The 17,998-nt window shown below is 68.9% G+C and overlaps 5 protein-coding genes across 8 annotated transcripts; 2 read left to right on the top strand and 3 right to left on the bottom strand.

The window, feature by feature from the left end:
* Positions 1 to 132: 132 nt before the first annotated feature.
* Positions 133 to 2,276, bottom strand: SNX21 (sorting nexin family member 21). Of its 3 annotated transcripts, XM_075516785.1 has the most exons (4): positions 1,840 to 2,276; positions 1,513 to 1,667; positions 1,366 to 1,376; positions 133 to 1,203 (listed from the first exon to the last, which is right to left on the bottom strand). In XM_075516785.1, the coding sequence occupies exons 1-4, from the start codon at positions 2,121 to 2,123 to the stop codon at positions 532 to 534; spliced, it is 1,122 nt and encodes a 373-aa protein (XP_075372900.1). In that variant the 5' UTR covers positions 2,124 to 2,276; the 3' UTR covers positions 133 to 531. The 3 variants fall into 3 exon arrangements, with proteins under 3 accessions (XP_075372900.1, XP_075372902.1, XP_075372901.1); XM_075516787.1 differs by lacking the exon at positions 1,366 to 1,376 and having other exon boundaries at positions 1,520 to 1,667; XM_075516786.1 differs by lacking the exon at positions 1,366 to 1,376 and having other exon boundaries at positions 1,844 to 2,276.
* Positions 2,277 to 3,572: 1,296 nt separating this feature from the next.
* TNNC2 (troponin C2, fast skeletal type) lies at positions 3,573 to 5,912 on the top strand. Its single transcript, XM_075517076.1, has 6 exons — positions 3,573 to 4,099; positions 4,873 to 4,924; positions 5,044 to 5,187; positions 5,267 to 5,381; positions 5,457 to 5,593; positions 5,696 to 5,912. The coding sequence occupies exons 1-6, from the start codon at positions 4,088 to 4,090 to the stop codon at positions 5,725 to 5,727; spliced, it is 492 nt and encodes a 163-aa protein (XP_075373191.1). The 5' UTR covers positions 3,573 to 4,087; the 3' UTR covers positions 5,728 to 5,912.
* An 884-nt stretch (positions 5,913 to 6,796) lies between these two features.
* On the top strand, positions 6,797 to 7,567 carry LOC142416877 (regulator of G-protein signaling 9-binding protein-like). Its single transcript, XM_075516966.1, has 2 exons — positions 6,797 to 6,989; positions 7,122 to 7,567. The coding sequence occupies exons 1-2, from the start codon at positions 6,797 to 6,799 to the stop codon at positions 7,565 to 7,567; spliced, it is 639 nt and encodes a 212-aa protein (XP_075373081.1).
* A 310-nt stretch (positions 7,568 to 7,877) lies between these two features.
* On the bottom strand, positions 7,878 to 9,458 carry UBE2C (ubiquitin conjugating enzyme E2 C). Its single transcript, XM_075517367.1, has 6 exons — positions 9,084 to 9,458; positions 8,983 to 9,010; positions 8,797 to 8,883; positions 8,433 to 8,637; positions 8,236 to 8,295; positions 7,878 to 8,086 (listed from the first exon to the last, which is right to left on the bottom strand). The coding sequence occupies exons 1-6, from the start codon at positions 9,182 to 9,184 to the stop codon at positions 8,028 to 8,030; spliced, it is 540 nt and encodes a 179-aa protein (XP_075373482.1). The 5' UTR covers positions 9,185 to 9,458; the 3' UTR covers positions 7,878 to 8,027.
* A 296-nt stretch (positions 9,459 to 9,754) lies between these two features.
* On the bottom strand, positions 9,755 to 14,762 carry DNTTIP1 (deoxynucleotidyltransferase terminal interacting protein 1). Of its 2 annotated transcripts, XM_075516788.1 has the most exons (13): positions 14,603 to 14,762; positions 14,450 to 14,520; positions 14,056 to 14,152; positions 13,752 to 13,850; positions 13,176 to 13,244; positions 12,753 to 12,809; positions 12,444 to 12,505; positions 11,927 to 11,972; positions 11,392 to 11,450; positions 11,146 to 11,206; positions 10,685 to 10,756; positions 10,243 to 10,298; positions 9,755 to 9,944 (listed from the first exon to the last, which is right to left on the bottom strand). In XM_075516788.1, the coding sequence occupies exons 1-13, from the start codon at positions 14,687 to 14,689 to the stop codon at positions 9,806 to 9,808; spliced, it is 975 nt and encodes a 324-aa protein (XP_075372903.1). In that variant the 5' UTR covers positions 14,690 to 14,762; the 3' UTR covers positions 9,755 to 9,805. The 2 variants fall into 2 exon arrangements, with proteins under 2 accessions (XP_075372903.1, XP_075372904.1); XM_075516789.1 differs by lacking the exon at positions 10,685 to 10,756.
* Positions 14,763 to 17,998: the final 3,236 nt, after the last annotated feature.

The following is a 17,998-nucleotide window of genomic DNA, read 5'->3' as shown; positions in this document are numbered from 1 at the left end:
CCCTCGGTCTCCTCCCCAGGGACGGGCCTGGGAGAGGGCCCGGCCGCTGGGAGCCGGGGAAAGGAGACAAGTCAGCTCCCACCTCGGTGCCCTGGGGGAAGTGAAGCTGAACAAACACAGCAGGCGCCTTGCCCTTCTTCCTACCAAGACTTTATTAAATAAAGTCCTTTGTATTATATAAGTTTTATGGGAAGTTCCTGGCAAGAGCCCCGGACCCTGCCAGAAGCCTTCCCGCTCCCTTACGCACTGCCAGTATGTTCCAGCTAAGGTCCCGTCCGCTCTAGGAGCCCCCGCGGCGGGGGAGCCGGCTCCCGGCAGCGCAGGCGGCGAGCACCCGCGAGCACCCGGCCCCGCGGGACGGACTCACCACAGAGAAAGTGCATTTTCGAGGCAGCTCCTGGGCGCGGGCCGTGCCGCTTCCCTGCCCCATCCCCACCCGTGGCGTCACCCTGGCTGCTCCCGGCCGCCCCGGGCACGAGCCCCGCACAGCCCCCTGCCCTCCTGCCAGCGCGGGCGCCGGCGGCGGGACGCTCACTCCAGAGGCTCCTTGATCAGGCACTCCTTCAGGGTGGGCTGCTGCTGCAGGGGTGGCCCGGCCTCCTGCAGGTCCTGCAGCCGGGCCTCCGAGCGCCGCTTGTCCTTGCCCACCTTCCAGGCGAGGTGGACGTGGGCCTGCAGGAAGGGCCCCAGCAGCGGGTGGCTGCCTTGGGCCTCCAGCAGCTGCAGCGCCTGCTCGCAGCAGCCGTGGGCCTCGCCGAGCTCATCCAGCTCCTGGTGGCAGACAGCCAGCCCGGCCAGCGTCAGGAGGAAGCGGCCGGAGCCACAGACCCCGAGCCGGTCCTGCAGCCGGTAGGCGTTGGCCCAGGTGGCCAGGGCCTCACGGTACATGCCGGTGCAGGTCAGGCGCTGCGCGGCCCGCAGGTCCTGCAGGAAGAAGAACTCGAGGAACTCGGGGGAGCGGCGGATCTCGGCGATGGAGTGCAGGTGGGACAGGAACTGCTCGAAGGCTCGGCTCCGCTTGGCGATGGTCTCGGCGGTGAAGTTCCGGCGCAGCCTCTTCCTGGGAAAGGCGACCCCGGCCATGTCGCAGCCGAAGCGGCAGCGCAGGCGGCGGTTCAGCCGCTCAAAGTCCGAGTAGCGCCGGGCGATGGCGGCGGGGGCCTTGTCGAACCGGCCGGAGCGGATCAGGTAGATGGTGTAGAGCTGCGGGGGGAGCCGGGCGTCAGGGCGGTGCCACGGGCGCGCTGCTCCCGCGGGGCCGGGCAGAGCTGGGTGTGCGGCCGCAGAGGGGCCGCGGGGGTTTTGCCCAGGCAGGAGGGAGCAGGCTGGGCTGCCGCAGCCGCAGCCCCCATCGGCGATAGTTACCTGAGGCTCATCTGAGCCGCCAGCACCGTCCGAGCAGCACGGGGAAAGACAGAGAGAAATAAGCGCCGGCCCCGTGGGACCCCTGCCGCGGGAGGGAGCAGGACCTGCGCCCACCCCACGCCCACTCAGCCCCGCCGGGCCACTCACCACGTACTTGGAGGAGCGCTCGCTGACCACGCTGGCGCTGGTGACCTCGAAGAGCAGCCGCTGCGGTGCCAGGCTGCCCCGCGACTTCCTCCACAGCTCCTGCAGCTGCCGGGTCAGCAGGCTGCCGCCGGGACGCTCGGCCGCGGGGCCCCACGCTGCACCAGGAGAGGGGTGTCAGCCCGCCCGCTGCGGGGACGGGGCTCTCCCAGCGCCCCGACGTCTCCGGGCCGCCGGCCCCCACCATCGCTTGGGTTCCCCCACCCCGAGGGTGCTGCTGCCCCGGGGAGCGGGGCCGCCCCGGCCCCCCCAGCGCAGCGGCCCCGGCACCTGCCTCCGTCCTCTGCGCCCGCCGCTGACCCCCTCGGCTGCGGCGGCTCCCCCAGCTCCTCTCCAGCACCCTCCTCCTCCTCCTCCTCCTCCTCCTCCTCCTCCTCCTCGTGGCTGGTGAAGCTCAGGGTGCCGCTGAGCCGCGTCGACAGCCCCTCCGTGTCGTCCTCCAGCTCCGAGCTCTCCGGGAACTCCTCGGCCTCGCAGCCGCCGCCCGCCCGCTCCTCCCGGCCGCCTTCGCCGGCCAGGGCGTGCCGCAGGCGGTGCAGGATGCGGGCGGCCATCCCGCCCGGCCCCGCTGCCGCGGGGCGTCAGGCCCGGACCACCCCGCGCGGCCCCGGCCCCGGCCCCGGCCCCGCTCCCGCCCCGGCCCCGGCCCGGTGCAGCCGCGTCCCCGCTGCGGGCAGGGCCGGTCCGTACGGTGCTGGCCCGGGCCGGGCCGGGCCGAGCCGGGCGGTGCCGAGCGATGGCCGCTCCACCGCGGCTCGTCCCGGGATCCTCCCTGCGCGGCTCCGCCTCCGCCGGGAACCCGGATCGCGGCGGCGGGGCCGGCACGGCCCGGCACGGGTCAGGGCGGGTCTGCCCGCCCCCGCCCCCGCCCGGCAGCCGCTGCCGTTGTCCCCCGCCCGGGCTGTCCCGGCAGGGCCCCGGGTCCCCCTGCCTGGGCCACGGGAGCCCCGCACCCCCGCGCCTGGCGCTGCGGGGTCCCGGCGTCCTGATACCCCCATACCCCGGTACCCCGGTACCGTGGTACCCCACGCCCGGGCTCCCGGTCCCGCCGTGCCGCAGCCCCTGCGGGACATCCCCTGGGCCGCCCTGGCACCCCGGAGCCCTGGCCCCGGCCGCCCTCGCCGCGCACCCCGTGCAGCTGGGCTGCACCCCCGGGGCTCGCCCTGCCTTATTTAGCACCGCGCCCGCTCCCTCCTCGCCGCTTTCTTGGGAATGTCTATTAATATCGAGGAACCAGCCCAGCTGCTGCCATCGCTCAGCCGCTTGCTCGCCCGCTGCGCCCTGCCCGGGCTCGGACCCCTGCGGTCCCCTGGGCGCGGGTGGGTCTGCAGGGGCTTCTGCACCCAGAGCCCCGGGGGCCCCAGAGCCACCCCAGCCCCTCCCTGCCCGGCTGCTGGGCAGGGTGGGATGCACGGGGGGCTGGGCCGGTGCCGTCGCCAGCTCCCACCTGAGGAACGGGGGTCCCGGCAAAACCAGGGGCCAGGGAACCTGCTGGATGTCCCTGGTGCCGGGACCTTGCGGGACAGGCGCTGCAGCCCCGAGCCCCCCGTGCACCCCCCTCGGAGCACCATGGGGCACGGGCCACTTGGCCAGCATGTCCCCAAAGCCACTAGCCCCAGCTGGGCCCTGGCAAAGGTGGCTGGCATGGGCTTGCGGTTGTGCGAGGGCAGAGCCTTCGAGGAGGCACCCGGGCAGATTTCCCACTCTCCCGGCAGCACGAAAAGACGGGGCCTTTTCCAGACCCCGGAGCCGGGTGCCAACGGCACTGGGGACCCCGTACCACGGGGGGGCATGCCCCACGTCCCCTCAGGGGCTTCGCACCCCAGGCCCTGCCGGGGGCCCCTTCCTCGTCTGGGGCGGGTTGCTGCAATGAGGCGCTGCCCCGGCCCACCCTAGCAGAAAATGGGGGTGAAGGGAGGGGGCTGGAGGTGGTGGGGAGAGTCTGGAGCCCCCGGGGTCTTGCGGGGGTGAGGGAGGGGACGCTGTGCCTGGGGAGCCCGGCCCCGTGCTGGGAGCCTGCCCCAGGCAGGGCTGCGGGTTTGGCAGGGGAGCGGGCGATGGTCTGTGCCCACGGCGTGGGGGCAGACAGCTCGGCACAGGAGGAAGCCCTGGCCGCTTGTCGGGGTGATGCTGGTGGCTCCGGGGCTATTTTTAACCCCCTCCTTGCTGAGCCGCCCTGGGCGGGGGGGTGCTGGGGCGGGCAGAGCCACCCACTTGCCAAGACTCCAGTGTCCCTCCCCGGAGGGCTTGAATTTCTATCCCAGCTTCAGACCCACATTTAATCCCCAGCTCTTGGCCAATAACGCTTTGGCTAAATTAGGTAAAATGCGCCCATTGCCAATGAGCGGGGCCGGATCGCCACCGGGGAGCTGATAGGCTGCCGGGGCCGGGGCCCCAGCGGCTGGGGGCACGCCGTGCGGCGGAGACGCTACAAATTGGGGTGCCAGGGACACCAGGGAGCTTCTGGGGACTTCTGCTGCAGGAGGTGGTGACTCCCTGGGGGAGGGAAGCAGCAGAAATGACTTCAATGGTAAGAGCCCCCATGCTGCTGCGAGCCGTGCGCCGCGTGCCATGTGCTGTGTGCCGCGTGCTGCGTGCCGCGTGCCATGCGCTGCGTGCCGGGTCAAGACCCGGCAGGGCAGGAGGCGCCGGGCACTGCACGCGCCCGGGGGATCCGGGCTGCTGAGGCACCTCCACGGAGGTGGGGAGATGGTCCCCAGGGCCGGGCTGGCCACGGTGGGCGAGGGCAGGGAGAGTCAGGGCGGCACAGGGTCCCCGTGGGACGTGCCCCGGAGAGGGACCGTGCGGCTGCCCGAGGGGTGCGGGTGCCCGGGGACGCTGGCTCAGCCCCGGCCGGAGCTCGGGGCTGCACGGAGGCAGCGGTGGCAGGGGGTGGCTGAAAGCCGAGTGCTGGGTCATGCGACACGGCATTGCTGCCGGCTCCGCGGCCGGCCCGCGCCTCCAGGAGAAACTCGATCGGGGCCGACAGGTGCCCATGGCCGCAGCCCCACTGATCCCTATAAGGGGAGCCGAGGAGATCCCAAAAATAGCGCTGCATGCCTGGGATGCCAAGGCTGCACACGAGGACGGCAGCCACTGCCCCACGGAGCCCCCCGGGCAGGCGGCTCCCCGCAGCCCGCCGCCCTCGCGGGGGGCACCGGAGCCACGTGGATTGCTGGGGGCCATGGCTCGGCACGGCACGGCCCCGTCCTCCAGCTGGACAGGGGCTCTCCCCGCACCCCTGCGAGGGGCTCCCGGGCGCGCCGTGGGCGGCCGCGGTGACCCTGCTCCCTTGCCTTGCAGACGGACCAGCAGGCCGAAGCCCGCGCCTTCCTCAGCGAGGAGATGATCGCGGGTGAGCCGGGGGCGGCAGGGAGAGGGGCCGGAGCTGGCCGAGGCACGGGGCCAGGCTCCGTCCCGCTGCCGTGGCCCCGTCCCGCGCGCTGCCCCGGCCCTGACCCCCCTTCCCCGCAGAATTCAAGGCCGCCTTCGACATGTTTGATGCGGATGGCGGCGGGGACATCAGCACCAAGGAGCTGGGGACGGTGATGAGGATGCTGGGCCAGAACCCCACCAAGGAGGAGCTGGACGCCATCATAGAGGAGGTGGACGAGGACGGTGAGCAGCCCTCGGTGGCGAGCGGTGGGCAGCGGGTGCCGGGTGGGCAGCCTGACCGCGCTCCTCCTCCTCCCCGCAGGCAGCGGCACCATCGACTTTGAGGAGTTCCTGGTGATGATGGTGCGCCAGATGAAAGAGGATGCCAAGGGCAAGTCTGAGGAGGAGTTGGCCAACTGCTTCCGCATCTTCGACCGGTGAGTGGGGGCGATGCCTGCCCGCCCTGCCCGCAGGGGTGAGCGGGGCCGCATCCTGTCCTCACCCTCCTGCAGGAACGCGGACGGGTTCATCGACATCGAGGAGCTGGGCGAGATCCTGAGGGCCACCGGGGAGCATGTCACCGAGGAGGACATAGAGGACCTGATGAAGGACTCGGACAAGAACAACGACGGCCGCATCGACTTTGACGGTGAGCGATGGCCCCGGCCCTCGCCCCGCGGCTGCCCCAGCTGAGCACCCGTGCTGCCCGCCCTGGGCACGGCCGCAGGCTGAGGGTGCCGCTCTCTTGCAGAGTTCCTGAAGATGATGGAGGGCGTGCAGTAAGGGACCAGACATTCCTCGGGCCGGCCGCTGCGCCCAGCCCCGCTCCACCGCCGCCCGGGGAGCAGCAGCTCCGCAGCGCCCGGCCCCCGGCCGCCCGCACCGGCTGGGACCCTGCCCCACGCCGGGGCCCCGGTCTCGCCCCGCCGCCAGCGGCCGAGCTTTTCCTCCGGTCTGTTGCGTGTGGTTTCAGTTCGAGCCTCAATAAAAGGGGAAAGGCTTGAGCTGCTGGTACGGGATTTCACCAGGTTCGCGTGGGGAGGGGGCCGTGGTGGCACTGTGCCCCCTGCGCCGCTCCCCAGGGAGGGGGACGTGTCTGGGGGGGTGCCTCGTGCCGGTCGGTCTCACCCCGCGGGGCCGTAGCGGGGGGTGTGGGGGCAGCACGGGGCCGCGGTTCCCACGGGCTGCTGGGCAGACGCCAGCGCTGAGCTCAGACTTTCCATGCGGAGCGGCCGGTTCACACGCCAGCGGGCCAGGGAGCGCGGCCCCGGCCCCGAGGGATCCCAGCAGGCAGCGAAGCTACGGGAGCTCTGGGGGGCTGCTCCTGCCTGCTCCGGGACAGGGGTGTGGGACCACAGGGGATCTGGGGAGCCACCACCGCCTGCCCAGCACCAGGACCCCCGTGTCCCACCAGGAAGGGCATGAGGGAAGGGCACCGGGCTATGAGGCGGGGGGGCAGCAGCAGTCCCCTCCCTGCGGGGTCAAGGCGACGCTGGAGCCTCCGTGTCTGGACGGTCGGTGCCAGCCCGCCGAGCATCGCTGCTCCCCAGGGACCCGCTCCTCCCCAGGCGCTCGCAGCGGCCCCGCGCAGCCCCTCCAGCCGGGGAGGAGCGCAGCGGAGGGGGACGAGGGGGGCACGCTCCCCGGGCTGGGGCGGGTGGGGGCCAGGGAGCGCCTGGCACACGTGGGGACAGCGGGGCCGGCACCGTACAGCTGGCGGGACACAGGGACACGGCTCGGAGCCCGTCGCATCCCCGTGGTGCGGTGCTGAGGCAGAGGGGAGCCGAGCCCCCCGGGAGAGCCGGGGGCCGCCGCGGAGGGGCCCAGCCCTGTCCCGTCCTCGTGGGGCGCGATGGCACCGGGGAGAGGGGACGCGTGCGGCACGCGGGGGGTGGCGCAGACGTGCGCGGCCGCCCAGGCTGCCCTCTGCAAGGCCACGGCCGGGCACCGGCAGCTGGTGCTGCAGCTCGGGGGCAGCGCCGATGGCCCCTGGCTGCGGGAGGAGCGGCGCAGGAGGAGTGCGGAGGCCCGCGAGCTCAGCGCCGGTAAGGAGGGGGCTGCTGCCCCCGGCAGCGGAGAGGTGGGGGGCCTGGGGCAGCGGCCACAGTGCCCCCACCCACCCCGGGGCTGGCGGAGGGGCCGCGGGCCGCCCCGGCTCAGCGTCCCCCGTCCCGCAGGGCTGCGGAGCGCGCTGCTGGCGGGGCTGCGGCAGGCACCGGCGAGCACCGAGGAGCGGCGGGAGCTGGAGCGGCTGTGGGTGCTCTTCCTCTCCTCCCTGGAGCTCTTCCTGCAGGACCTGTGCCGAGCCCACCACCTCTGCCAGCTCTTCTCCGCGCAGCGGGGCGGCGCGGCCCTGCTGCGCACCGGGCTGGGGGGCCGGGGGCTGCCCAGCCGCAAGGGCAGCCGGCGAGGGGGGGGTCCCGTGCAGCCCCCGGCTGCCCTGTGCCTGGAGGAGGAGATCGAGCAGGTGAGGGCCACGTTGGCAGAGATGGAGAGCAGAGCCAACATCCCGCTGTGGACAGTAGAGGCCACGCAGTCGGCGGGGACAGGCGGCACTGCGGCCCCCACGGCTGGGGGGGCTTGGGGGGGACCTCACGCTGGGCACTGCTGCAGGGTGCTCTGACCGGGGGGGAGGAGAGGAGGCGGCAGGGCTGGCACCCCCCCCCCAACACAGGCGTCGCAGAGCAGGGGATGGGGCCCTGTGCACCCACATGGCCCCTGGCTCCCAGCCCGGGCAGGCGCTGTTGGGGGCTGCCCCCACCCTGCAGAGGGAACAGGACCAGCTCCGGGCACCCTCAGTGTTAATAAGCCCCTGTTACCCCACGGGGGTCGGTGTCCCTCCCTGCCTGCCCACGCTTGCAGAGGGGCCAGTGGGACCCTGGGGCCAGGCCCACCGAGAGAAGGCGCCAGGCTGCAACAAACCCCCCCAGAACAAGAGTTATAAACGTGCATTTATTTATACATTAACTGTGGCTCGGACTGCAAAATTAATTTACAAACAGCCTATGATACAGAAAGCCGGGGGGAGCGGCCGGACAGGGAGCGGGCGGAGGCCCAGGTACGACGGGGAGAGGCGGCGCGGGTCAGGTTTCCTGGCTCTTGGTCTGCTTGGCGTACGTCTCCCGCACGTACTTCTTGTAGGCTGAGGAGACAGTGGGGGTGCGGGGCTGAGGGTCCCGGGGCAGCCGCGGGGCTCGGCAGGCAGCGGGATGCAGCGGGGCTGGGGGGCTGCACCGCTGCCCACCCCGGAGGGAGGAGGGAGAAGGGGGGGCACCCGCCCCGGGCACTCACCGGCTTGGTTCTTCCAGAGCTCAGCGGCGTGCGTGTTCAGGGGGCTCTCGATGTTTGGCTCTGCGGACAGTGGCTGGGTCAGTGGGCAGGGTGCCCTGGACCCCTGAGCCCTGCCACCCAGGGCCGTGCTGGGGCGGGGGGACCCCGACCCCCCCCCCCCCCCCAGCACCCCACTGCAGCGCGGCCGTGGGACCCACCTGCCAGCAGGCTCTGGATGGAGAGCAGGATGGTGCGGACGTCGTAGAGGGCCGACCACTTGTCCTTGAGGATGTCGAGGCAGATGTTGCCCTGGGTGTCGACGTTGGGGTGGTAGCAGGGCGTCAGGAACCGCACGGTGGGCGCGGTGTAGGGGTACCCGCTGGGGAACTCCAGCGACAGCCGGTACCGCAGCTCCTCGTAGGCCTGAGGGCAGGAGTTAGGGGCGGGGGCCGCAGCCCGGGGGGCAGCCCCAGCCCCGGGGGAGCCGGGCCGCGGGCAGGACCGAGACGGCCCCTCAGCCCGCGGGGAGCAGGGCGGACCCGGCCCCCCCCCCGCACAGCCCGAGGTCCCCCGGCCGCTCACCGTGCCGGCCGCGCCGTCGATGGTCCCGATCCACTTGAAGAGGTTGTCGGACTCGGGGAAGGCGGAGATGCCCTTGTCACCGGACATCTGCGGGGACAGCGCGTCAGGGCGGCCCGGGACCCCTCCCGCCGGCCCGGCCCCGGGACACCCCCCCCCCCCCCGGCTCGGCCCCGGGACCCCACTCACCATGAGCGCCATCAGCTCCTGCTGCAGCCTGCGGGGGAAGCACACGTTACCGGGCCGGTCCGGCGGGGCAGCCCCCGGCCCCCGCCCCGGCCCCGGCTCACCTCTTCCCCACCGACCCGCGGGCCGCCGTGGCCCCCGCCTCCGCCGCTTTGCGGGCGGCCGCGCTGGGCACGGCGGCGGGGTCGGCGTTCTGCGAGGCCATGGCGGCTCCCGAGGGCGCCGGGCGACGCACCCGCTTCACGGGCACCGGGCGGCGCCGCACCGGGCTCCGCTCCCTCCCGCCCGCGGCTGCGCTCGGCGCAGGACCCGGACCCCGCTGCGGCTCTCCCGGTGCCGAGCGGCGGTCGGGGCTCCCCGGTGCGAAGCGGCGGTGCCGGCGCAGGGGTGGCTCCGGCCTGGTCCCGGTGCCGGTGCGGTGCGGGGCCGCGCGCTCTCTCCCGTCCGGTCCCGCCCCGCTCCCGCGCCCCGTTTGAATGTTTCCAACGTGCGGCCCCTCCGCCAATCAGCGCGCAGCCGCGTTCGAGCCGGCCAATCGCCGCTCGCCAGGGATGCGGCTGCCACGGTAACCGCCGGCGGCCGCGGATTGGCCGCTGGGCGCCGCGGCGGAAGCGCCGCGATTGGTCACTGCCCCGCGGGTGCGGGGGGCCCTTAAAGGGGCAGACACCCCCCCCCCTCCCCTCCCCTCCCCTCCCCTCCCCTCCCCTCCCCTCCCCTCCCCTCCCCTCCCCTCCCCTCCCCTCCCCTCCCCTCCCCTCCCCAGGAGGCGGCGGTGGCGAGTGCGAAGCGGTTTATTGGGGTTCAGGGGGGCCCTCGGGGCGGGGCCTCAGGGCTCGGGGGGGTCCTCGGGGGGCGGCAGGTCCCCCCCGCGGCGAAGCGTCTCCATGTGCTTCTGCATCTTCTCCGTCATCCACGCCGGCGGGACGAAGGGCTTCAGCTCCTCCAGCCGCAGGTCGACGGAGTCCCTGGGGAGAGGTGGGGTGAGACGGAGGGACTCCGGCACCCGCCACGCACCCCTGGCACCTGCCCCCAACCAGCACTGAGCCCCCCAGCCGGCACCGAGCCCCCAAACCCTGGGCACCAAGCCCCCCAGCTGGCACCGAGCCCCCCAGCTGGCACCGAGCCCCCCAGCTGGCACCGAGCAGGACCCCTCCAGCACGGGGTCCCCCCGCAGCGGAGCAGCAAGGGTGGGCGCGGTGGAGGCCCCCAGGGCAGCAGCCCCGGGCGTGGCGGCACATGCGGCACCTCTGCTCCGGTCCTCACCTGTAATCGTCGCTGGCGGCCAAATCCCGAATGTCCTCTTCGATGAGGAGGTAGGCCTGCGGCACAAGGCGGGGGACACCTCAGGGCTGCCGCGCACCCGCTCCGGCGCCCACGAGGGGCGGCGAGGGCAGCGCCGCAGCCCCGTCCCCGGCCGGCGCAGAGCCGCCGCTCCCCGCGGGAGCCGGCCGCGCCTCCCGGCCCGCGCTACTCGCCCTCGCGCGCGCCCGAACCCCGAGGGGCAGCGGACGGGGCCCCCGCGGAGCCCCGGGAGCGCCCCTGCCTCCGCACGCCCTGCCTAGCCTCCTGCCAAAGCCGCCTCTCCCGCGGCGCGCCGCTCGCCGCGCGCGCCCTGGCTCGCTGCTCCTCCGCCCGTCCTAGCCCTGCGGTGGGTCTCTGCGCGGTTCCCGCCGGCTGCAGGAGCCGCGAGGCCGGGCGTACTCACCATCTTGCCCCCAGTGGCCCTCATGTGCTGCTGCTCTGCCAGCCAGTGCTTATCTTGCGGGTCGGCTGCGTACTGCAATAAAGCAGCAAGGACCTAGCTGAACACAGGCAACAGACCTTCCGCTCTGACCACCCTCCTGCCGGGACGCTGCGCCCCGCTCCAGCGCTCCCTCGAGCCCGTCGCCCCCCGCGGTGCTGCCCGGTGGGGGCTCAGCTCTGCCTGCTGCTTCTCCAACCTCAAGCCCTGGCTCCGGGCAAACCCGCCGCCTCGGAGGCTGCGCTACGCCGTTAACTTATGCTCCGGTGTGCTAGCCAGACTGCGCGCGCTCGTGCTCTAAGATAACACGGAAGGGCGTGGGGGAGGAAGAAGACAAGCGAGCTGAAGCGCACGGTCCCGACTCCCATCAGAAACCGTTTCTGAGCAAACCCCGAAGGGGGAAGCGTCCTGCTGCGGCATCTGACCTTAAAGAGGTGGGGATGCTTGATGTAGAGTCGCCCTCTTGTTCCTCCCATCCCGAGAGCTCTGAAAGAGGAACATGAGGGGGTGTTACACGTCGTGCGGAGGGCGGCCGTGGTGGTATAGGGACACCTCCTCTCCTCCCCAAGCCCTTCCTACTGCTTTCGAGGCAGAGAAGCGAAGTGACGGGAGGAGTCTTACGGGCTCCTGCCTTGGAGACACCACCCTCCATCGACAGGGCCGTTCCTTACTTGTTTGCTCGAGATCCCAGCACAAAGGTTGTGGTTTCAGTCAGTCGGGATGGATCCCACTACAGAGCAATTGGAAAAGGGGCAACATTAGAAACGAAGCTGGTGCCGGCCCATGCTGCACGAGCCTCAGCTCTCTGATGGGGAACCTCGGAACCGCCCCCGGCCTGGGAGGGAGGGAGGGAGCTGGCCACAGACCTCCGGGCTTCTGCAGAGGAGGGAAGTTACCTTCCCTCTGCGCTGACCTAAGTAGTTTCCCTCGTGGGAAACACGTGTGGGATCCTCCTGGCTACTACTGCTCTCCCCAGGTCTCCTAACAGCGGCACCACGCCGCAGAGCTACAGGCCTCGGCGCCTGGGGGAGACAAGCAAAGGCCTCCAGGCACTTCGCTCCTCTTCTTGCTTCTCTCCTGCACTGCAGGGGCCCGTCGGGGCAGAGCACAGTTCGGCGCTGTCCTCCGCTCCCGCAGCAGTAGGGCTCTGCTGGCAGAAGCAAAGGGGAGGAGAGGGTGAGCCCAGCAGTGTCGGCCAGCCAATACCTTTGGTCCATCCCTTCTCACGGGCTCAGAGACTTTGAGCTTCCACCTGAGGGGAAGGAAAATGCAGTAAGAACGAGTCCTGCGGGACCAGCGCAGTCACCACCGCGGCACCAGCAGCAGGGATTGAGCCCCGGCCCCTCCGGACCCGCCTTCATTCACACCCTCTGTTCCCCTGCGGTGCCCAGCTCTGGACCCTCGTCTTTGCTGCACGCTCTCCTCTCCCTGGCGGCCAAGATCCCACTGCCACCTGTGTCTCACACTGCCCACTCTGCGTGGTCCATCTGGACCTTTTCACCCCTTCGGGCCTGTTTTAAAACCGCTTCCTTGAAGGTCTTTGCCTCCTGGGGGGAACAGCTCAACCTAAAACTCTCCTGCCCTCCCTCTGGCACTCCCCCTGCACCCCTCCTTTGTGCAGGAGGGGAAAGAGACCGCAGGGTTTTGTACCCCCCCAGTCGGGCAGCCTCATTTTCCCCCCACCCTCCCGAAACAGGGGCTCCAGCTCAGGACCCATACTCACGCAGCCATGCCTGAGACCCCGCGATCATTCGACAGACTCTGTCCTGGAGGCCGCCCCTTTCTCTGCATGGAAGAAATCCTCCAGTGACTCAGCTGCGTGGGCTGAGAGAACCCTCTCGTTACCCGCCCCCTCCCAGGGAAGCCGCTCTTTTTGTCACGAGCAGAAACGCTAGCTGACACAAGAGCGAGCACCTCTGAGGGACCCCAAAAGCTGCCTGCGCACTTGTGCACGCTCATGCTGTGGGAATGGCCAGGAACGAGGAGCAGGCTTCCTGAAACATGAAATCCCTCATGCAGAAAACCCTCCTACCTTTTTGGGAATGGGGCTCCCTCGACGATTCAGCTCCTCATCCGTCTGTCGTGCACGCTGGAAGAGGAATGGCAGCGGGATGAGCAGGGCCCTTCTCCCCGCCTAGACACAAGGGCCCCACGCATCCAGCCGGCCGCTCTCTCCTCTGCCACGCTCGAGGCAGAGAGCACAAGCGTGCAGGGAGACACGACCCCGCTCTGTCCCAGTGAGAAACACCGAACTGCAACAAGCAGCGACTGCGCCTGGGGTTTTTGTTGCCTTGTAGGCACCGCTCCCTCCTCACCTAACATCCCCCGGCTCTGCCTCCTCGCTAGTGCACTGACGGACAAGAAGAAGCGGAGAACAAAGCAATTCCAGCCCTCCTGCTCCTTCTCCCAGCTCTTACAAGTCATTTAAGCCTCTGGGAACAATAACAACTTTTACCTTTGGTACTGCCTGCTCATGGGGCAACCTGGGAACAACCTTTTTGCCATCGGAGAACAGCAGTTTAGCCTGCAGAAGAGAAAGAAGGGTTACCCGATTCCGGGCCCAGAGAGGGACCTGCCAGCAACCCCCACTTTCGCGTATCTGCCCGAAAGCCCTGTAACAGCTCTGCTTTCGGAGTGCCGCCACGCAGTGCTTTCGCAGATGGCAAGATGTAAAAGCATCTGAGTGCGATAAAGTCTGGGCAACTGGGACAAAAGCAAGACGTGAAAGAAAAAAATCCCACCCCCCCCCCCGGATGCTCTGACGGGTGCCAGGGGGCCGGTCTGTGGGGAAGCTCCGGCCGTGCGACACGTGCCGACAGCAGCCGTGGAAGGCAGCAGCACGAGCTGCCTGGCCCTGACTGCTCTCCTCTTCCCAGTGAGAATGAAGCAAAGCACAGCAACCACGTGAGGGCCGCGGGCGTCCCCCTGGTTAACGGCAGAGCCGTTAAGAGGGACATGTTCCAGCCGCGCTGCTCTGCTCGGCCGGGCGCCGAGCCCTGCGGAGGGAGCGGAGCCCCTTGCTAGCGCCCACCTGCTCCAGGCAGCTCCGACAGGTCTCCTGGATGAGCTGCTCCGGGTCCACCTCCTCCCCGACGTTATCGCGCACGTTGATTGCCGCCTTCTGGAAAAACTGGAGAGGAGATGGCCGGAGAGGGTCAGAGCCCGAGCAGGCGGGCAGTGTCGGGGCAGGCTCGCGGGTCCAGCTCCCACACCACACCCACGTGCCAGCGGCCACGAGAAAGGCGCGACGGCCTCGCGCGGCGCCGGGAAGCGGAGCTCTCTCCGGGCAGCCCGCGACGGGGCGGGGCGGCGGGGCCTGACCCCGCAGCTCTCACCTTCATGTACTTGTTGAAGACGCCGCGGATCTCCTCGTTGATGCTGGGCTGCAGGACGGCTCGCAGCAGGTCCATGGACACGGCCGGGTCCGTGAAGCTGAGGGCGGAGCGGTCGGGGGGACGTTCGCCTTGCTCCAGTCTGCTCCGACCCCGAGCCTCCCCCGGTCTGGCGCCCGCTCCAGCCCGGTCCCTATGTTCAGCCTCCCCCCTCGCATCCGTCCGGCCCGGACGCCCCCACCGCCACCGCCGCCAGCTCCAGCCCGGCCCCTGCCCAGCCCCGTCCCCGTCCCCGTCCCCCTCCCGCCCCGGCCCAGCTCCCCGCCGGCCCGGCCCGGTCCCGTCCCGCCTCCCCGCCGGCCCGGTCCCTCCGGCGGAGGCCGCGGCCCGCCCGTACCTGGTGGTCATCTGGGAACGCCGGCCGCGCCGCTGCACCTGCCGGTGCTTTATCATGATGTTCCAGGGGCTCTGCGGGACACACGCGTCAGCTACGGCCCGCCCGCTGCCCGCCCGGCCCCGGCCCCGGCCCCGGCCCCGGCCCCCGCCTCACCGTGCTGACCACCTGCTCCTCGGCGCCGCCCGGGCCCTCCTCGCCCGGCGGCCCCGGCTGCTGCTCCGCGTCGCGGGCGGCGCCCATGGCGGCGGCGGCCCCGGCCCCGCTCCCGGCCCGCGCGACCGGAAGCGCCGGGCCCAGCACGCGTCATCGGCCCGCGGCGCCCCCGCGGCGCGCCGGAAGTGACGAGGTGCCATGGCAACGGCGCCGGGGGTCCCGGGCGGGCGGTGCGGGAGCGAGTCCCGGCCCGGGGCGCGGGCGGACGCGCCGGGTGTGTTTGCGGGTGGGCCGCGGGGCCGGGCGGTTCCCGGCTGTCCGAGGCGGCCGCGGGGCGAGCGGCCTCCGTCCTGCCGGCCGGCTGCGGCCTGGCCTGGAGGACGCGGCCGGAATCCGGCGGGCTGCCGGGCGCTGCGGCCTGCCCCGGGACCCCGCGGCAGCGGCGGTCGGGGCGGTGGGGGACGGTGGGGCAGAGCAGCGAGCCGAATGCAGACGGCCCGGGGGGCGAGGCGGGCCGAGCCCGCCGTTGCGAGTTTGACACACCCCGTTCGCTTCCCGCCGCGCCCCCGCCGTCGTTCGTCCCTCGTGGCTTATTGTGAACCTCCCGCCTCGGCGTCCGCCGTCGCCCTCATACCTGCACGGTGCGAGGTCACGTAAGGACACACAGCAATAAAGAAATCCTTGGTTCTAAAGAAGCGCGGCTCCATGGGTGCATGCAGTGATGGACGGTCAGCTCTAAAGTAATCCCAAGCCCTAAAGCCTTAAAGAGTCGCTGTTCCGCCCTGTTCCACCTCGGAACAGGACCTGTCCGGATGAAACCGGTGGGGTGTTGACCCTGTCTGTGGGACCGAAGTGATTGCAGCTGCAGAAATGTGAATATTTGTCCTGCCACGGCCTGTGCGCTCCTTGTTGTATCAGATTCTACACCTGAAATAGAAAAATACACTCGTTGCAGTTCCAATTGACTTTTTCTTGCAAGTTTCTAATCTTTCTGGAATCTCATTGTCTGAGGAAACACTTGAAAGCAGCGTTTCCTCACCTCGTCTCGTGTGCAGAATAGTCAAAACGACTGGTCCGTCGTTTTCGAGACCTTCTCACCGTGTGTCGTGGTCAACGAGAGCCCGGGGTCAGGTGGACAACAATGTTTTCTTTGGTTAAAAAACTGCTCTTTTGCTGGTAGTGTTTTTCCTTGTTACTTCCAAGGTGATTGTCAGACAACCCACCCAAACGGGGTTTCCCAAAGCACACGCTGTTGAGGCTGTTCAGTGTCTCGTGTTCAGAGCGGCCGCTGCGGAGGACGGTGCAGAACAGCCGCGTGCTCGAGCCGTCATCTCCGGTTTGCCATCCTCACGCGCTCTGTGTGCGAGCGGGGAAGCACTTGACCGTGCCGCGGAGAGGGAAAGCGGGTTCTCCTGCTCTGCCAGGTTTGCCGGACGCTCCAGACCAGCGCCTGCGGTGCGGGCACGCGTGGCGGTGCCTCCAGAGGGTGGTCTGTTGGTGTCTCAGCACTTGTCGCTGCAGCCTGTGGCTGCGTCCCCCCAGCGTGACCGGTGCGATTCTTCCGCCGTAGCTGTCGGCCCAGCAGTAACCGCGCTCGGCACCCACGGGAGACCAGACCGGCTGCGGGAGGAGAGGCTGGGTGACTCACGCACTGGAAGAGGCTCTTGCCCTTGTTGTTTCCGTCCTGCCGCTTTGGCCGGGGCTGCATCGGCCCGGGATGAGATCAGGCTGTTACACAAACCCGACCTGCGGATGTGGGGCCAATCAAGTCATCATCAGTGTTGCCATAACTTCATTATCATCAGCACCGGGCTTTTTATGTGCTTATTTTGGTTGCTCCAAATTGTTAGCAACAAAAATTGGGCATTGTCCAGAGGAGAGGAAAAATAACTGTGGATGTAGAAACTTATGGGGAAAGGTGGAAAGGATGGTTTTAACCTGCGAAAGCTCAATGGAGGGAGGGCTCAGCTCTGTACGTGTGCTACAGAGAGGACAGCAATTGGTTGCTCTCTGTGCCTGCCGTGAGCGGACAAGAAGTCCTCGTGTTGGTTTGAATCAAGCGAGACTTGGATCAGGTCTTTGGAAAAACTTTCCGATTACAAGAGCACTTAAATCCTGGAGTAAATTCTCAATAAAGGAGTCCCTGTCTTTGCAGGGACAGGGATGTCTTTTTAAGAACACGTCAGAACAATGTCTGTCAGGGATCACCTAAATGTAACTGATGAGACGACTTGTTTGGATCTCCGCCAGTCCCTGGTTTTTAATGGTTATTTTTCCGTGGATCTGTGCGGGAGGTGCACAGGACAAAACAGGCCAGCCTGCGAACGTCTGCCAGAGACGAACAGCCGTGTCACAGCTGAGGTTTCCCAAGTCCTTTTCTGATTCACAGAGAGACTTTGGACAAGTCCCGTCTGGCCCTCAGTGTCCTCACTGCGGGCAGGCCTGCGGGGTGGGCAGGCTTTTGGTGGCAGTGGAAAGCCTGTTGAGCCCGATCCCGCATCCTGGTTTGGCAGCGAGACTCTTGCAGGCACAGCTTTGTTATCCGGCTGGGTCGTCACGACGGTGTTGGGTCTGCCCTTGCAGGTCACCGCAGGGCTGCGGTGTGAGAGGGCGAGCAGCACAGAGGGGCAGGAAGGAGGAATGGGATCGTAGCCTGTAAACTTTAACTGCATAACATTACTTCTTAGCATCAAATGCTGTAAAATTATACCAGCCTTCACAGAAAGACAGCTGGCAGGCATAACAGAAGAGTCTGTGTTTCAGTGGGCTGAGGCGGGTAGGAAGGGAACAGAAGAGGGAGAGAAACCAAGTGGTTTGAATGCCGAGAGCCCCTTTCCCATTGATCCGTGTCAGCCTCCGGACGCTCTGTGTCTGCGGAGCAGGGGGGTCGTGTGGGGGATCTGGGGCGAGCTGCTGCCGCCCCGTGGAAGCGGGATTTATGTGGATGCTGCGAGCTCTGCGTCAGTTTAGCGATGACCTACCCCAGCCACAGCCCAGCCGTCCCGGGAGGATCCGGGTACAGGAGCAGCGCTGCTCATCACCATGGGCATTTGCTCTTTCTTCTGGCTTCTTCTTTTGCAAACAACTGCGGCACCAGTGTCTGTGAGATCCCGCTGAGGGGCTGCACATGCCTGCTGCATCCTGCCGCAGCAGAAGACGTGATTTTTTGGTTTACTTTTCTCTCTTCACCCTCTGACCTCTCATGAGACTGGTGCTGCACTGCAGATAATCAATGAGAGTCAGGAAACGGCTGATGAGGAGAGGGGAAACATGACCAAAAAGCATTCAGAGACCCAGACAATGTTCCTGGTGGGCACACAGCGATCATTAGTCGCTCCCGAGAGCGAGCCGGAGGGCTCTGGTGCACGTCCTGCTCTCCATGGACCTGCGCTGCCG

Source organism: Mycteria americana, chromosome 14 (genome assembly GCF_035582795.1).
Source record: "Mycteria americana isolate JAX WOST 10 ecotype Jacksonville Zoo and Gardens chromosome 14, USCA_MyAme_1.0, whole genome shotgun sequence".
Lineage (NCBI taxonomy): Eukaryota > Metazoa > Chordata > Aves > Ciconiiformes > Ciconiidae > Mycteria > Mycteria americana.
This window is presented reverse-complemented; position numbering and strand designations above follow the sequence as displayed.

Excerpts from the sequence above, each read along its gene's own strand:
- SNX21 (XM_075516785.1), bottom strand. The coding sequence starts at position 2,123 with ATGGCCGCCCGCATCCTGCACCGCCTGCGGCACGCCCTGGCCGGCGAA. Across the intron at positions 1,668-1,839 it reads GGCGCAGAGGACGGAGGCAG|CGTGGGGCCCCGCGGCCGAG; the intron begins GTGCCGGGGCCG and ends CTCCTGGTGCAG.
- TNNC2 (XM_075517076.1), top strand. Across the intron at positions 5,188-5,266 it reads AGAGGAGGTGGACGAGGACG|GCAGCGGCACCATCGACTTT; the intron begins GTGAGCAGCCCT and ends TCCTCCCCGCAG. Across the intron at positions 5,594-5,695 it reads CGGCCGCATCGACTTTGACG|AGTTCCTGAAGATGATGGAG; the intron begins GTGAGCGATGGC and ends GCTCTCTTGCAG.
- LOC142416877 (XM_075516966.1), top strand. The coding sequence starts at position 6,797 with ATGGCACCGGGGAGAGGGGACGCGTGCGGCACGCGGGGGGTGGCGCAG. Across the intron at positions 6,990-7,121 it reads GGCCCGCGAGCTCAGCGCCG|GGCTGCGGAGCGCGCTGCTG; the intron begins GTAAGGAGGGGG and ends CCCGTCCCGCAG.
- UBE2C (XM_075517367.1), bottom strand. The coding sequence starts at position 9,184 with ATGGCCTCGCAGAACGCCGACCCCGCCGCCGTGCCCAGCGCGGCCGCC. Across the intron at positions 8,884-8,982 it reads AGGAGCTGATGGCGCTCATG|ATGTCCGGTGACAAGGGCAT; the intron begins GTGAGTGGGGTC and ends CTGTCCCCGCAG. Across the intron at positions 8,087-8,235 it reads GCTCTGGAAGAACCAAGCCG|CCTACAAGAAGTACGTGCGG; the intron begins GTGAGTGCCCGG and ends CTGTCTCCTCAG.
- DNTTIP1 (XM_075516788.1), bottom strand. The coding sequence starts at position 14,689 with ATGGGCGCCGCCCGCGACGCGGAGCAGCAGCCGGGGCCGCCGGGCGAG. Across the intron at positions 13,851-14,055 it reads TCTTCAACAAGTACATGAAG|TTTTTCCAGAAGGCGGCAAT; the intron begins GTGAGAGCTGCG and ends TCTCCTCTCCAG. Across the intron at positions 12,810-13,175 it reads ATGAGCAGGCAGTACCAAAG|CGTGCACGACAGACGGATGA; the intron begins GTAAAAGTTGTT and ends TTCCTCTTCCAG.